This window comes from Sturnira hondurensis, unplaced genomic scaffold (assembly GCF_014824575.4).
Source record: "Sturnira hondurensis isolate 20B ecotype Veracruz unplaced genomic scaffold, ASM1482457v3 Scaffold0006437, whole genome shotgun sequence".
NCBI lineage: Eukaryota > Metazoa > Chordata > Mammalia > Chiroptera > Phyllostomidae > Sturnira > Sturnira hondurensis.
In genome coordinates, this window is record NW_028079068.1 from 5,281,686 (window position 1) to 5,300,051 (window position 18,366).

The window sequence follows — 18,366 nt, forward strand, 5'->3', positions numbered from 1 at the left end:
GGTGGAAGAATACCTATTTAGGATCAGGAGATCTTTTTTTCTTATCCGAGTTTCCATCTGGGGCAAACATGCAAGCAAGGATAGGGACACCCCTCCGCTACACCTGTTTCTGCACACACCAGACACTACAGTGTTCACACCCTGCCCATGCACATCGTAACATTAATTTTCTGCCGCCTCTAACCCCGTCATATTGGTATCGATACTACAGACTATATTCTCTCCATCGTTTAATTTTGTGAATGGACCTTGATGCCAACTATTTTATTGTCTCAACTTATTGCCATTGCCCTTCTTGTTAGGACACAGGAATAAGAAGGACTAATTCTCCTTTAAGGCACATAACTTAGTGCAGGATTTAGAGACCGCTCAGGAGCTCCGGGCTCACCACTTAACAACCTTTATGAGAAGAATCTCAGAGTTCAGACCAGGCAGTGCTACAGAAACATGCAAAATTACTACGAAGAAACACTTTTGGACTTAAATGTAATCGCCACTGCCTTGCCAACAGTAAGTATTCTGCAAACAAATGGTGTATACTAAATGGGTATGTCTCTGTAGGAGAAACCACCTTTGGGGAAACAGTCCTGCCACTATAGGAGCAAGAAGGGCAGTGCATGGCCACACTGGGAATGAGGGGAGGACAGAGGGACATTGCATAATTTTTTTGGAAGAAGTTCTAAAACCCTCCTTTTCAACCTTTTTCATACATGCTTGGGCAGTTGTCCACACCAAATCAATTTTCAATATTTTGTTAGAAAATTGCCGGTAACACAACAGTTTTAAAAAACATGAAATGGCTTTTCTTCTTTAAAGAATGAAACCAAGACTCAAATGTGAAATACACATTTGCTATGCTGTCATCTTTATTATAACAAATTTAACCTGATAACCGATATAGTACATAAAAACAAGAGAGGCAATGACATTTGGAGGAATTCCATTTATTGTAGTTGCATTTTCACAATGTGTATTTATTGCAGCGATCAATTATCAGTGAAAAATATCAAGTGTTGATAAAATTTCAGGAATGGCGGATTCACAGAACATGCTAGTCACTTTGCAGTTTTACCTCTTAAAGATAACGAAGAGCTGTAATCAAACCAGTACACACGGGCTTCATTTTTTCAAGAGATTAAATCCAAACGGAACAAAATTCTACCCTAAAACTTATTCCATCCGAACACTGGAATAAAAGTCAGGATTGATACATTCTCTTCTCATCTCAACGTTAGACTTTCAAGAAAAAAATACACATAATAGTGATCAGGAGAAGCTCTTGTTCAAAAGTACAACGAAGCCAATGCTGCATTGACATGGGCCTTCATTCAAACTTTGGTCCATTTCTCTCCAGTGATGGGAGGTGATGCTCAACCAGACACTACAGGTGGATTCTAGTTGACGTTGTCACAGATTCCTATCTACCCTGTCTTGGTGGCTTTCCTTCCTTTGGCCCAGGTGTGTGAAAAGCTAGAGAATTCAACTACTCTTGACTGATTCTTGAGGAAAATGGACTTCGCAAGGCAGTGGTCCCGGCTCATGCCAGTCCTTCCCTGGCTAACTCTTCTAGGGGAAGACTGTAGGTCAGAAGATAGTTGTTTGGGAGGTTCCCTCATTCTGGTAGGAATTGAGGCTAGGGCACTTTTGGTTAAGTCAAATGAGGTATAAGTTTACAGAACTACCCTATCTATCACTACGCTAGAACACGTTGCCAAGACATTGGAGAGCTCTCTTACCATCATTGTGAGGAACAGAGGGACACTTCCTTACATGCTAAAATAAGAGCTGATGTTGGGGCTGCATGTGTAAACAAGATGAGCCGATACAGATTCTTGGGGAAAATGGTAAAACTAGTGCAAGTTATATATATTTTTGGAAAGTTCAGCATATGATCAACTTACAGCAAGTACCAATGACTAAGAATAAAAGTAGAAACATTTCAGTTAAAAAACAGTTCAGTATATTAAAGATAGAAGGACTATCATGATTTCTAAGTATGGATTTTGCTTACTTTTTTTCTCTGCTTGCAGACATTAGCCAAAGTTGGTCTCTTGTGCCCATAAATGGAACTTCAGTGTGTACAATCTTGTCACTGAAATTCTCATCTTTCAAATTTAGAGGAGGAAGAGACCTCACGTATCATGCAGGCCATCCTGTTGGGAACTTCATTGTTAAGAGAATAAAGTTCTCAGCAAGCTTTCTGTTTGACCCAGATGGCAGACTGAGTAAAATTCACACTGGGCTTCAAGACTGCTTTTAATTATAAGCTAAATACTATGTTTTATAGAAGATATCCGTTCATCTTGACATTTCAAATCTCTCCCTTTTCTACAGGTTGTCTACAGGGCCTTGAACACACATCGAGACCTGTTCTGCCAAGTATCTACGGGCAGATATGAATATTAATATTGTGTGATTTTAAATTTTTGAAAAGCTGTGATATTGGCTAGTTACAAGGACAGGCTGCTAAATATAATTGCCTAGCACACGAAGAAGCTCTCTACCGTTCGTGTGTTTGTATCGGTATGCACATACATACATGAACAGGCCATCTAAAATGTGGTTGACTATCACTACCAAAGAAATCCACAAAGCAACCAACCTAAAGATACCACTGTCTTGTGGCATGATCAGCCAACGTAGATATGCATCAGCATGAAAAAAAGGAATACCTTAACAGTACATTGAAAAGAAAAATCACTCTTGCAGTATCTCAGATCGGAAATGGGCTACTTTCAGAACGTGTTACCATTGTCTACGACGATGATTTTTTTCCATGCTTTATTCTAAAGTGCAGAAACAACACGACTTCTATATTAAAAATGGAAAACAACAGCCATGACAAAGCACACTACGGCTTGTTTTTTTCTGGCTACTGCACACCCCCCTCAGGCAATTTTCCACTTGCACCTCCCTTGGTCTGAGCTCCGATGTGTTGGCGTCGCGGTTCCAGGCTACGATGCTCAGTAGGAAAGTCTCTATTTCACAGCATGGGTTTCTTCGGAAACAGGCTCCTGTGCAATGGCAGTACTTTTACCATGAACTTCTCTAGACTGTGATTATTAAATAGAGTGATAATATACATGGCTTTACTGGGATAATGAGAAATAAAACGAAAGGAAATTAACCCAAATTTAGTAAATCAACATAAATATAACACAGAGCACATCAGCCCTCGTCAACTGGGCGGGTCCAGCCTCTGAAGGGGCTACTCTGGCTGCTTTCCTGGACTGTCTCAAACCTGTGAAGAGAAGACAGCTTTTAAATCAGCAGGTCTCAGCCTTCTAGCCAGATGTTTTGTGTCCGAAGAAGGAAAAAAAGGATTGCAATATGCAGGAATAAATATTTATGAAAGAAGATTTTGGTGGGCATTCTCTTTTTTGTGTTTCTTCTGGTTTTTTTTTGTGTTTCTTCTGTTACATTTTTTTAGTTTTTCCTTTCTCTCTCCTCCCCCCACCCCGCCCCATTCTCTTCCTTCTTTATAGTATCTTTTGTCTGTCTTGATCTTTAACCTTGCTCAGGGCATTTGGAATCCTTTTTTTTTTTTCAAATTCCTATGTAATGGCTAGGAATCTACAGTGTCCATTCAAAACAGGCACATGTGATGGAGTGACTCAGTCTCCACCATGTCAAAGCATGGTGGCGAAGTGGAATATGCTTACCTGTAGTTTTCTTCTGTTCTTCGTTTCTCCCCTCCTATTCTTGTACCCTACTCTTGAACCTGATCTGACTCATAGTCTTATTTGTATGCCGTTTCTTTTTTTTTAAGATTTTCTTTATTCATTTTTAGAGAGAGGGGAACAGAAAGAAACATCAGTGTGTGGTTGCCTCTCACGCACCTTGTACTGGGGACCTGGCCCACAACCCACCTGGGCATGTGCCCTAACTGGGAATCGAACCAGTGACCCCTTTGGTTTGCAGCCCACACTCGATCCACTGAGCTACACCAGCCTAGGCTATATGCCATTTCTTTTCCCCAGCTAGCTGCTAAAAATCCTTGCTGAGGTATTTGCACATATTGTAGTACAGTCATCCCTCAGTATCTCAGGGGGATACTGAGGACCCCCATGGACCCCCAAATCCATGGACACTCAAGTCCCTTATAGAGAATGGCATAGTATTTGCATACCATCCGTATTCTTCATATCATCTCTACATTACTTATGCAAATGCTATACAAGTAGTTGTTACACTGCATTGTTTAGGGAATAATGATAAGGGAAAAAGCCCTTCCACGTTCAGTATGGATGCAGCCATCGCAGGCCTAACTACACAGTACATGTCAGCAACAGTGTTGCTTTTTCAAATATTTTCAACCCATGATCCCCTGAATCTGCCAAATGCAGAAACTGAGGAGACTGAGGACCAAATGCTGTATTGCAAATCTGCATTTTCAAACGTGTCGTGTGTTTGCATTTCAAACAAGTGACTGCATGGCGCGTGGTGGCTTTTGGAGCATTTTGGAGCAGAGGAACTACCAGCTCTGCCGCCCCATACACTCAGCTCTGGGCCTGGTGCTTCTACTATTATTACCACGGAGAGAGTTTTGTGGGACAGACCACGGAGGAGGGGGCCGTGTGTGTGAAGACTCGCCCTGTCACCTTTCCGCCTTGTCCCACCCTGTTGCACAATCCCGCGTGGTGCTGCGTGTGAGCGCTGTTGTCTGAGACCTACCAGTCCAGACCATATCTTTACTTCCCAGACCCCTGCTCGGGGGACTGGGGTTCGGAGGGGCCCCATCGCGCCTGTGACGATGGGCTATGGACAGCTGACTTCCCCTAGTCCAGCAGGAGGCTACAAACATTTTTTCTGTCATTTCTGAAAGGTCAGAGTTGTATGCTAGAGGGGTCAGAATGGCTTAGGCCAGCAAAAGTTCATTCTTTGTTTAAAAAACAAAAACAAAAATCAAACTAAAGAATAAAACTACCCTATTCCCTTCTACCAGGACAAAATTATACAAGGAACCTTGAAGCTATATATTTTCTACAAGCTATACAACTCTCAAAAGAGAGCAGAATGTGTAATGGTTATGAACGTAGGCTCAGATGAGACTGCCTGGGTGTCAACTCAGGCTTTGCTATTTATTTGCTGTGTGACGTTGGGAAAGTTACTTAATCTCTCTGGGCCTTATTTCCCTCAGCTCTAAATGGGGATAATAATACTTCCCATGGTGGTCAGAGGGTCAAATGAGATAATGTAGGTCAAGACGGTAGAGGAGCACCTTACACAGAGTGGATGCTCACTAAATGTTCGTGATTTGTAGTGGGGAAAATCATCACTAGGTACTATAGCAATGACTTTGAAACCTGAACTTATTTAAAAGTCACTTTAAGCAGAGAGGCCGGGCTAGTGGACTTTCCTGAAATGTAAGCACAATGGAGAACTAATAGAGCAGATGGAGTAACATACTTAGGCAGCGCATCGGACTTCAGGGCACCCAGAGGGTCGGAAAGGGGAAGGAATTCGCTCACTTCAGTGACTTGCGCTGATGATGATCCTCCAGTTGCCTTTGGGGTGTTCTTCAGTCCTGAATTTGCTTAAAAATTGCTTCTATCTCTAGAGTTCTAAGTGGGCCCATAAGCTGACTCTTCTAATCTTACTTATGGTTGGTCTCTGATGTCTTTCTCTTCAATTTCCCTCTATGTAAGGAGAAAGCTGGGTGGGTACAGGAAATGAGGAAGGGCTATAATTAAGAGTGGAATTAGCTCCTCGTACAACAAGGGGTCCCATTTTTACTCTAAGCCTCACTCAGATGTCGTCCAGAGCCCCCTTTTGTAAAGAACGGACATACCCTTTGAGCAGAAGACTAAAAAAGAAAAAAAAAAGAGACAAATCCAAGCACTCTTAGCCATCTGTTTTCATAGGGCAGAGAGTGTCACCTAATTTTCGAATTTTATTTTAACTTTCTGCCCCAGAAACCTTGAGTCCTCGGCTGCTGGCAACACAATCCCACAGGATGGTTCCAGAAAGCAGCTCTGGAACCACGTAGCGGTTGGGCATTTCTCCCCAGGTGATTTTCAAATGGCTGTGGCTCTGAGCCTTGTAAGGAGATGCAGACCACGGTTGTAACAATAGGCCTTCTGCAGTCGACACTCCTACCACTCTGGTGTTTCCAGAATGTCTTACTGGGAAGGGGCCCGTGGGTCTGGCCTGTTTATGTTGCAGGACTGAGAAACCTACAATGCCGGAGGCTCTGTGAGCTTTGCATTTCGCCACACCAGACGCAGGTCTCTAGACACCGACGGTTCCCCGGCTACAGAGGGTGGGCAGTGACACTGATCTTTCTCATTTGACCCAGGACATCAGACTGAAGGAAGAGGACCTAGGAACTCAATGCTTCCAGCAGATTACCTTAGCAGGGGATGTGACCTTGTCCACAGATTGCTTTTCCCAGAGGTTCCGCTTGCCAGATACGTCTCCTGGCCTCAAATCCTGGGAAAGAGAAAGCAGAAGAAACTGATATATGGCCATTTATGTTTTCTGGCCAGGTCTAACTAAATCACATTTGTTGTCTGTTTGTGTGAATCAACATGTTGCTCAATATACCTTTTGTCCTGGTGGTCAGAAATGATGGAATTGAAAGGACCCTTAGCCATGGTTTGTTTTTATATAGACCTTGACCTGTGTTGTGATATGAGAATGGGCTAGAACTATCTAGCATTTAAGTCCTGTTCTCTGCCAAGGACTTACTGCTTACTGATCAGTGAAACTGGAATATAAGCATATTAAAAATAACGTAGCCTATTTCTAATTTTCTGTGCTCTTAGATGTGCATACAACATAGATTGGTTTTAAATGCAGTTGACTCTTAAATAATGTGGAAATTAGGGGTGCCTGTGCCCTCTCCCCCACAACCATGCACAGACGAAAATCTACACCAAACTTTTGACTTCCCCCCAAACTTCACAATTACTAGCCTATTGTTGACTGAAATCCTTATTAATACTTATTAATAACATAGATAGTTGATTAACACATACTTTGTATGTTGTTTGTATCATACACTGTGTTCTTAGAATATAGTAAGCTAGAGAAAAAATGTGGTTAAGAAGATCATGAGGAAGACAAAACACACTGAGAGTATTGATTGGAAAATAATCCACATATAAGTGAACCCACGCAGCTCAAACCCATGTTACTCAAAGGTCACCTGTAATGCCTTTGGGGGTGGATAGGCATTTCACCCCTTGCAGATGAACTTTCGGAGCCCTGCCTAAGCCCCCGAGCCCTTACCATTCTAGGAGCACCGGCCCAACTTCCAATCGCCAACACTGCATTTCTTTCCCCGAGGACCTTCTCTGGGCACAGATGCCCCCTTTGCCCACCCAGGAGGCAGGCTGGAAGTTCAGAGTTAACACCCCCAAGAGCAGGCCTCCACCACTCACCCGTGAGATCTGGCGCAAGGGCCTTGCTCAGGCCTCAGGTGGGATGACTCTGCAGCCTGTGTTTTATGATGGCTTCCCGGGTATCCCCAGTGGGATTAAGTTCTAACAGCCCATGTGGTGATTTGCTGGATAACATTACTAATACTCCTGGTTGGCTTGCCTTCTTCACTTCTCAAGTAAACTACTTCTACTGGAATCGCTTTGCTAAGATCTGCTTCCAGACGGTCCAAACTAAGACACTTTTCTAATTGCACTTTCCTCAGACTAAAATCATTTCGTGCTTCCCGTGGAATGAGGGGAGAATCCAGCTGTGCATCAGTAGAACCTCGCCCCACCAAACTAAACATTTACCCCAAATTTTAGCCACAAGAGGAACTGACACTTGATGACATATGTGAGAACATGTGGAAATCTTGGGAAGAAGACAGTTATATAGCTTTGATTCTTTATTTGCTACCTCATAATTAATTGGGTTTGGATAAGGATCCACATTTCTGTTTCCATTTACTTTTCTTTCAGCATGTGCTTATACTAGTACTTGGCCAAGGGTAGCTTGTACAAAATAAATGTGTTTTAACTGAAATAGTAATGTTTATTTTGGCATATCCTCTTCTCATTAGGAAGGCGAAGCTAACAGCAATTGCATTATCCAGGGACAGCAGTCTCAATGGACATATTTTGAAAGACAGTATGGTGGGCTTCAACACCGGAAATGCACTGGGTAAATGGTACCACGTGAAGCGTTTCAGATTCGCCTTAATCTTACTAAGTTTCTGGAGTTCCACTGTGGCACGAATTCCTGATGTTCTGTTAGAGAGCTACACCTATTTAACTTGGAACCAGTAAGCAACAAATCAGATGGTTTTTGCAGGATTCCACTAGATTTGCCAATGTAGGGAAAAGCTGCCAAATTGTCTGGAAGACTGTTTTAAAATTTTAGAGACTATAATTAGGCACATGCTGATGGAAGCTCTGGAAAGTGGCTATTATTACTTTATTTATTTGACTCCTAGAAGACAAATATTTTTCTTTCACATGAATGTTCTACAGAAGAAAATGGATTACGGCTCCCTTAAGTCCTACCTATGAATCTTTTGCTATTATTCAACGAGTTTAAAGAGTCTATTTAAAAAATATGTTAACATCTAAGTGCTAAGTTGGCATTTTAAATCAAAGGGGAATATAAACAAAATTACCTGACCAGACTACATTTTAGAGAAAGAGCCACTCCGGAAGAAGAGGAAGAAACGAAGGCAGGAGAAGCAGGTTTCCAGTCAACCAGAGATCAAAGAATGAAGGAGAGAATTCAGCTGAGAAAGACTTTTTTCAAAACAAACAAACAAACAAAAAAGACAAATTAGCATTTTAATTTAGCTGTACATAACATGCAGTCCAGATATGAAGAACAGACAAGCCAGCTAAAACGGGCATACTCCGCACTGAAATCCGAGTACAAACTTGCAATCCAGTAAATTCTACCCACTAGTAGAAGCGGATGCCCCAGTAAGGGATCAGATGTAGGTCAATGTTGACTTTTAAGTAAACTTCCAGGGACATCAAAACAATATTGACTTGACAAACTGCCTTGAGCACTTTTACTTCCTAGCATATATGGAAATCATACAACTGGGTAGAGGACAGTTTTTCTCTCCTGGGAATTTTAGAACTGAACACTAATCCCAAAGGAAAGACTAATTTCCTCTTGAGGTTTCACTGGGTGATGCTCATTTGGGTGAAAGAATTTCCCTCTGATTTTTCCTTAATGGCCACACCCGGGCTTTCCTGGGAATGTAAACAAGGGATAGAGAATAAATCACCTCTGGTCTAAAATCAGAAGGCAACTTTGGGTGCCTACTATTTGCTGTTGTCTTAGGGAGTCCTCAGGGTCAGTATGACCAGAGTCCCAAAGGGGTCAAACTCAGACACCTGCTCTAAAGGGCCAGGCTGGAAACATAAAGGCCCAGAGGGGCTTGGTGTAGGAAAAGAGGGAATCAACAAATTCAAGAGACATGCCTCCACATCTCAAAAATATATTGAAATTATAATTTCAGGATATATTTATTAATTTTATAATATATTTATATTTATTATTTAAATATTTATTAATTTTAAATATATTTAAATTATATTTTTATTTTTATATATTTATTAGTATATAAATATATTTATTAATTTTAGAGAAAGAAGGTGGCAGGGTATGGGGGAAGATAAAGAAAAACACTGATGTGAGATAAACACGTTGACCACTTGCCTCCTGTATGCACCCTGACTGAGGATTGAACTACAACCTAGGTATGCACCCCAACGGGGAACTGAACCTGCAGCCTTTTGGTGTATGGGATGATTCCAACCACCTGAGCCAACCAGCCAGGCTCACTTTATAATTTTTAAATGGAAAATAAAGAACAATGTTGTGGGTGAAACAACATAGATCTTAGCTGCAGGCCCAGTGTGAGACCCCTGAGATGAGCTAGACAAGATCCTTGCTTGACCTATCTTTCTAAGCTGCCTTCCTGGACTTCACTTTTTGCCAGCCACGTTCTGTGCATCTGCAGAACCCTTCCAGCCCTTTCTGCGGTTTGGGAATTTCATCTTTTTTTCTGCTGGATGCATAGTGTCTGTGAGTTACTGTTGTGCCTTCTTGAACTCTAGGTCATGTCTTTTCCCAAAGACACTGTCATGATGCTACTCACACTTTGACAAATGTTGGCTCTAGTACCCTTGAAATGGGCACAAAACTCAAGGTTGTTTATTCAGTGTACTCAAACTAGCTTTTTCTTTACAGCAGCCATTACATATTGCTTTCTTCCCATCTGGCTTTCATTCAGGAAAGCACCCTAGTCTGCAAAATCCCATGGGTTGTGGGAAAAGAGATCACTACAGCCTGTAGGAACTGCCACATTCTCCTTTCCTTTTCCTTCTACCCGCTAGTAGATGGTGTAGCAAATAACTTACTAACTAGTAGGTAAAGCAGGCAATGATTTTGTAATGTCCCTGTAATTCCTTTTTGGCCTGCCATTTTTAGGAGGCTGTCAGTAACTCCAGAATATGGGGCTTTTGGTGGAAACCTCGACATAGTTATACCTATTCTAATAACTGAATTGGATTTTTTCAGCCCTCCCATTAGGATGACATAGAGGATGCTAGGCTGATCGGTTAAAGTCCTGATAAAGGTATGGGTCAAGTCCTGTACCAAATGTGGCTATAATCTGGTATAGAAATGAAATAGGTCACAAATATAATAAACGTGAAAAAGTGACCAGGCCCTGGCCCTATAGCTCAGTTAGAGTGTCATCCTAATAGGCCAAGGTTGTGGGTTCAATCCCCAGTCAGGGCAGATACAAGAATTAACCAATAAATGCATAAATAGGTGGAACAACAAATTCAGCTCTCTCTCTCTCTTTCCCTTTCTCTCTCTAAAATCAATCAATAAACATTTTTTTAAAAAGAGAAACAAAGTGATCAGATTCACTAGCACTGCGCCTAATTCATCAAAAGAGGAAAACATACCATTCTCTATCTTTGCTATTTTGAGAGTCCTTTAGCAGGTCCATGAACTTCTCAAACTTGAGTGATATGCATGTTTTAGGGGAGAAGTTCCCCAGCTTTCATTAGATTTTCAAAAGTGTCCATAATTCAAAAAGGTTAAAACCACTGGCCTAGAGCCACAAAATTTACATAAATTGCCATTAAAAAAAATAATTTCTACCCTATGTGCCACCTTGGGTGCTGGGGGAACGTACAGCACTGCAGAGCACATGCTTTATGGGTATGATCCCTCCCTCACCTCGACCGTCTCCCCTTATAGGACCTCTTTCCTGTGTCTACTGGGAGAGGGGGAACATTTTTTTCTTCAATGTTTAAAGACTTTCCAGTTGTAAACTGGGCTTGCATTAGTTTTATACCTCATCTAAGCCCTTGTGCCAAAAAAATCCTGGGCTGAATATTAATGGACTATAAGGAGTTATACTCAAGGAGGGTAAAAAATATTTGTTTTTCTTCTTAAATTGGAAAAGTGATACATTTTGGTGACTTTGGAGGTTAACGATGAAACCGATGGATACAATGAATTGCTCGGTGGGTGAGAGGTCTAGGAGAATTTGGAAAGGTTTTCTCCTGCCTCTGGAATGGAGCAGTTACGGCCGTTGAGTCTCTGCTTCTTTGGGTGCCAAGAACGATATAAAGGCCAGCCTAACAGAGAAAGCTCACCAGTACACAGTAGGGAGCTTAATAAGGCTTCTGATTATAGTGATAAATGCATGGCAATTATCAGATACATTCCATGCAAAGGTTAAAAGAATATTTTTATAGTAAGGTAGCCACACTTATTAAGAAAATTTTAGATTTCCAAAAATAACATTTATAATCAGTTTTTAAAGTTTTCAGTTTTTTAAAAGGGCTTTTCTTTGGAGGTGGTGACAAAAATTTATGGCAATTATTTCTGTTAAGTTACAGAAGTTAGGCAAATTAGAAACTCTGGGTTCAAAATCGCCAACATACACTTTCTTTGGAGAATAAGTTTAGGGGTGCTTTTTACAGAGAAATGGCCAAGATAATCTGACACTTTCATTTTCAAATTCCTAGCTGTGATTTATAGAATAGGAGCTAAACACACAGACCAGTTAGGACTGTAACTTTGAACGGCTTTTGCGTTCTGGCTAATTTATTATGCCTAGGGTGTAAATTTGAACAGTTTCGGTGGTCTGGCCAACTCCTACCTTCTGGGCAATTAGCGTGCAGCTGCCCAGGGCTGCTCTCTCTAAGTCTGAACCACACTCCCTGTTTGTTACTCAGCAGCAATAGCAAAGCCCAGGAGCACTGTCCTTCCTTGGACAAATAGTCCAAGAGCCCATTTTCTTCTGCCACGGGAAACTGAGAGATCGAAGAAATCCAGAAAACCCAAAGCTACTTACAGAAGGTTTGGGAGCAGGTGACCGGTTTCCATCGGGGGTTTTAGTGAGCCATTCACTGATGCGGCTGGAGACCCCCACCTTCAAGCCAGCCGTTTCCTACAAGGAGTCAATGATCCAATATTAAAGAAAGAAAGAAACTTTACCTGGAAAGAAATCTTCAAAGCAACTTCAAAACACTATTGTTATTTCACCTAACCATCCCTTAACACCAGTTAATGTTGATCGTTATAATGAATGTTTTGAGTAAAATAAACCTTAAACTTTTTATTTTATTTTATTTTTTTAGTTAATTATTTTTCAAGTACAGTTTTCTGTCTATTACTCCCATCCCATCCTACCCCCGTGCTCCTCGCCTCCCTCCCATTTCCACCCTTCTCAGTTGTTGTCCATGTATCCTTTATATAGGTTCCTCTAAATCCCTCCCCTATTTCCCCTGAAATTCCCTCCCCTCTCCCCTCTGGTCACTGTCAGCCTGTTCTCTATTTCAGTGTCTTTGGTTATATTTTGCTTGCTTGTTTGTTTTGTTGTTTAGCTTCCTGTTAAAGGTGAGATCATATGGTATTTGTCCTTCAACACCTGGCTTATTTCACTCAGCATAATGCTTTCCAGTTCCATCCATGTTGTTGCAAAAGGTAGGAGCTCCTTCTTTCTTTCTGCAGCATAAAATTCCATTGTGTATATGTACCATAGTTTTTTGATCCATTCATTTACTGACGGGCACCTAGGTTGCTTCCAACTCTTGGCTATTGTAAATTGTGCTGCTATGAACATTGGGGTGCATAGGTTCTTTGGGATTGGTGTTTTAGGGTTCTTAGGATACAATCCCAGCAGTGGAATTGCTGGGTCAAAAGGCAAGTCCAATTTTAGTTTTCTGAGAAAATTCCATACTGTTTTCCATAATGGTTGTACCAGTCTGCAATCCCACCAACAGTGGACCAGAGTCCCCCTTTCCCCACACCCTCTCCAACATTTGTTGTTTATTGCTTTGTTTATGATAGCCATTCTCACCGGTGTAAAGTGGTATCTCATTGTGGATAAACCTTAAACTTGATATTTAAAGAAAGTTATCTGGTTTGCTTACCCCTGCATCTCAGCCCACCCTACCCACCAGGTGGATGGTTAATTTCAGGGACTCGGCTGTGGCCAGAGCACAGTTCACGGTTTAACACCTCTGGACTTGCCTTTGGGAGAGTTGCAAACGAAAGTTAAGAATTACACCTTCTTCACTGCTTTTATAATGAACTAGGGTGATTACTAAAAAAAATACAAAAGAAAAAGAAAAAGAATGCACCCTCCAACATTAAAAGACAGAACCCCTGTGCTCACCTTGTTGGGTGTGCCTGACGTAGTGGGGGACGAAAACACATTCCCTTTCTCCCACATGCTCTTGATATTGCGAACGCCTTCAGCAGGAACAGGAAGGTCCGAGGCTGCTGGCTTGGTAGGTTTTGCAGTTTTTGTTCCCTGAAGTATGTGAATGATCTTTAGCAATTGGTGCTATGTTTATTCTCGTAAATACTGTCTTCCTCAACAGGATCACTTAAAAGTCACTGTGCAAACGCCTTCATCAAAAATGAGAGTCCTAATTTCTGTTGTAAAATTGCATTTTGTCCACATACATACCCCCCCCCCCCCACCTAAACCCCCTGAGGTCTAGGTCATCAGAAGGTTTTTCAAAAATAAAATATGCTTTTCATTGGGATGTGATTTATTGTTACATTAAGATTCCACTTCATTTCTTCAACAGATGTTTGGGGATAGAGTAGTACTCAAAACAAGACAGTTTCCTCTGTAAGCTGCGGTGGACTTACATTTTAATAGGGCAGAAAGACAGTAACTAGTTGTACAAATACTTGGTTCACATTGAGAAGAGGAACGTAGTGCTATAAAGCATGCCAAGGGAGCAGCCAATAACAGACACTTAATCTAGGCGAGCAAAGAAGGCTCCACTGAGGAAGTGACATTTAAAGCCAGACTGCCAGGAGGCTTGGAAGTGACTCGGTGAAAGAAGGCACAGACACTGTTCCATGCTGAGGGAACAGCATTTATGAAGGACTGGAGACGGGGATGTGCTAAAGGAAGGCGAGATCGAGAGACCACTGCATGGAGAATATTCTGGGAAGAGGAAAGAATGGATGTAAAAAGAAGTGTGCATTTGAGACACTTTTCCAGCGTGAGTGATGGGCATGCCCAGAATCACGTCATTTTTCGCCTGGTTCTGCTTTGTGGCCCGTGGCCTGTGTTGTCCAGGTGTCCAGCCATGGAGAGTGGCACCGTCACTGGACTAGGCAAGGGCTGAAGCCACAGGTTTGGCCTCATTAACCCTTTTAGAACTGTAATTAATTTAACCACAGAAAATAACTCTCTGCAATTTGTCCTATTTTGGTGGACATCAAATCTCGTGCAGATCACCTCTTGAGTGTTCAGACTTCCTCATTCATTTGATAAATCATCAGATTTCTCTTATTCCCTCTTACCATTTATTTGATTGAGAATTATTGTAAACTTATCTACATTCTGCAGTACAAAGGAGAGGAGAAAATCAAATCAAACTGATCCAATGACTCCTTAGCAGGTGTTCTGACAGAGAAGGCAGCTAAACTCATTGATTGAAGTCCATACCACGGAGAAAACCCTGGTTACTGCACCCTACCTTCTCAGTGCTTGGTACTTGGAAATTTAGGCACCGTTTCTAAATATGGTAGAACCCCTGGGTCGATTGGGTGGGGAAAAAGTTGAAATAGAAGCATAAAACTATGGACCTTTGAGTATAAAATAATCAATTTGAAATTCATGGTGATTAAACTCTAGCTGGCAATCATCTTTCTCTTAACTTACGCTACTATTTTTATTTGATAATAAAAGTTTTTATAGACCAAAGAAGATTAACCAAGGATATATGAGACCTGTTTAAACTACATATCGGAATGCATTTTATCAGGAATTAATATTAGAAGAGGCACTGACTAACATAGGAATAATATAGTTGAATATCAATAAACCAGTCCATTCAAAGAATAACAGCTTCATTAGAGAACACTCAGGCTGAAAGTAGTAAGCAGTCATTTATTTAAAGCCCTTCCATCATTTATCTTTATTGCTGTTCTTCTCTATAACTAGTTTGGAGTATAATGAAGCATGATTAGTGTCCTAACACATGTGGTCACCGGACTTGCGTCCTGTCCTAAGTGTTTCTACGGTCGTTTATATCACCCGAGTTGCCTTCTGTCTGACCATAACCCTGAGGAGGTCTCTCACCTCAATGGCGCTGGTGTACTGCTCCAGTCTGCTGTCGATCTTGGAGACGACGGCCGCTTGATGAGTCGATTTGACCCCACTGTTTGGTAAATAAACACACACACACACACATCCATAAAAACACGAGAGAAGATCTTCCCATACACGTGATTCTCGAGTGACCCATCAATCCCTCACCTTTTCTGCACAGACTTATTCAAAAATTCTGCTCGCTCTTCTATCTAGGAATGAGAGAAGAAACCCAGTTAATATTTTCATTTCTTAGCCAGGATTTCTCACCCCACACCTCCACCCTGCCCCCCAAACCTGGTGCAGAAAAGTATCAAGAGCATCGAGGAGGAGGAGGGTGTTAGGCTCAACAGCTCTGCTCAGGGGGAAAACTGCGTATAAGGTCTCTGAGAACGAGGTTCGAGAGATGAAGGTAAGATTGACAGGGCAGAGAAAGGGCAGCAAAGACATAGCTAGTGCTGGAGGTAAACTGAAGACTAGACAGAAGAGGCATAGAAATGCCTTTGAAATAATTGATATCAATGGCAAAATCATTCTATTTCAGGACCATGGCAATAACTTTCTCTGTTTTTGCCTTCTGGAGGACTTTAAAAATTTGTCTCCTTATTTCTTTATTGAGGTATAATTAATATGTAACATTATATTGGTTTCAGATGTACGACAGAATGATTCAATATTTGCCTATATTGCAAAATGATCAACACAGTAAGTCTAGGTAATATTCATCACCTGATAAAATTTGTTCATGTTTGTGATGAGAACTTTTAAGACCGACTCTCTCAGCAACAACATTCTTCAAAAATCCATGCTGTTACCCTTTGGGACATATTTATATGAGAACACACATACGATGCTCTCGGATGATGAAAACTTTCCACAACGTTTTAACTGTGTATTTGGTAAGTAATTGAGTTGAATAAGAAAGATAATCAGGAAGTGGGAACTGCTCACTTGTGGCCTAGCCTGGTTTCCTAATTTGATAGCTACCAAGCCTATTTGCCGAACTTAATTCGCCCTGCAGGTAGACGATGGGGTGGGGGTGGAACCTGGGGCACAGCTTGTCTGTAACGCTGCCGAGGCCTGCCACGAAGCCCCATCAGCCCAAGTGGGAAACAAGGAAATGAGCTCAGAGAAATTGCACCAGATATACATCAAATGGGTAGTTCATTAGTCTTTAATACGTTCTTTTTTATTTCAAAGCTAGGAACTTCTTTTTGCTAAAACTAAAGCTACTAAATCAAACGTTGTATTTTAATGAAGCTGCGTCCCTCCAGATCTTCTCTACGTGTCAGCAAACATTTGTTGACTCCTAATGATACTCAACTCCAGGCTGGAAATCGTCCCTGCCGCGCAGCACCTACCAGCAAGTGGTGAAACCTTTTTTTGCATATAAGCGCATGTGCAAAGCACAGGTGCCGAAAAGGTCCATTTTCTGCCCTATTCAGGGCAGCCAAGGAATCGACTGAACTACAGTCACCACAGGCTGGTGTGGTGGAGGGACCCTACAGTCTTCTGAGATGTTAGTAGACTGACCTGGGACTTGCGGGAGATGAATAAATACCCTTAAGCTTTTTGGAAAACATGCTTTACTCCTAACGCCAGCTGAGTAATACTTTTATAGATGGTTACTGGGCACACTGCATCTTTTCCACTGATTTCTTACGAAGATAAAACCAAACTCATTAAAAGTAAAACCTTATGCAAGAAAGTGTTAAAGGTGTCCCTGAGATTATGGGATGTAAAAGGTCTTAAATCTTATTTTTTTGGTTTTAATATAAACTTAGAAGGGCATTTCTGGAGAAAAAAGTTCTCAGTTGAATAAGGCGAAATACCACTGAAACCACACAATGCACTGGAACCTTTAATATCATCCATCCATCCATCCATCCATCCACTTCTAACCTTGTCAGCCTGTCAGTCAACTAACCAACCAATAAAGTATGCTGAGTACCTACTATATAAAGTTGAGCACCCAACAATGTATTAGATGCTTTTAGAACACATTTGAGTAGGGGAGACTAGTAGAACTTAGAAATAAAATATTTACTTTCAAGAGATAAGACAATGCTGTGATTATGGGAGAAACAACTACCTGGGGGAGTTGGAGAAGCTTTTTCAGACATTTTGATACCTGAGCTGAGATTTATAGTTTATTGTTTCCATAGTTTTACAAATGAGTTCACGAAGCGAGGGTAGGAGTTAGAGGGCAGAGGGCATTCTTGGCAGAGCAAACGTGGGGAACCAGGAGACGATGCAGACTGGTGGGGCTCAATCTTTGTGGCACTTCCAGCATCGTTCTGAGTCAGGGATCGTCTTGTTAACCTGGGCCTTCACATGCATCCAACTTATACAGGCTCTCAGGTCCCAACGTCTCCTTCAATCCAGCTTGAGTTCATGAGCACATTTTGGCAGGTCACGCCATCTATTTACGGATGCACGCATGTTGGGAAATTCCTAAACTTAGTGACTCTATGTAATGTAACCATTTGTTTTACTAAAGTTGTAAATTAAACGTTCTAAGTTTAATGAGGAGAACTGGTTTCTCTGGAGACCAAGAGGTGGCAGTGTTGTCTGGATAAAGCTTGGAAATCCCTGGCTGGTGTGCCTCGGTGGCTGAGTGCCGGCCTGAGAACCAAAGGGCTGAGGGTTCGATCCCCAGTCTAGAGCGCATGCTTGGGTTGCAGGCCAGCTCCCAGTAGGGTAACGGCACATTGGTGTTTCTCTCTCTCTCTCTTTTCCTCTCCCTTCCCCTCTCTAAAAAATAAATAAATAAAATCTTTTTTAAAAACTTGGAGAAAAAG

At 41.6% G+C, this 18,366-nt stretch overlaps 1 protein-coding gene across 8 annotated transcripts in view; it reads right to left on the bottom strand.

Moving 5' to 3' along the window:
• Positions 1-928: 928 nt before the first annotated feature.
• Positions 929-18,366, bottom strand: part of CALD1 (caldesmon 1) — a 195,034-nt gene continuing 177,596 nt past the window's right edge. For all 8 annotated transcript variants that reach the window (XM_037049156.1, XM_037049162.1, XM_037049159.1 and 5 more), the window contains 6 exons: positions 15,734-15,777; positions 15,557-15,635; positions 13,625-13,762; positions 12,299-12,394; positions 6,352-6,432; positions 929-3,241 (listed from right to left, as the gene is read on the bottom strand). In XM_037049156.1, the coding sequence (XP_036905051.1) occupies positions 3,236-3,241; positions 6,352-6,432; positions 12,299-12,394; positions 13,625-13,762; positions 15,557-15,635; positions 15,734-15,777 (444 nt within the window). In that variant the 3' untranslated portion in view covers positions 929-3,235. The remainder of the gene's footprint in view (positions 3,242-6,351; positions 6,433-12,298; positions 12,395-13,624; positions 13,763-15,556; positions 15,636-15,733; positions 15,778-18,366) is intronic.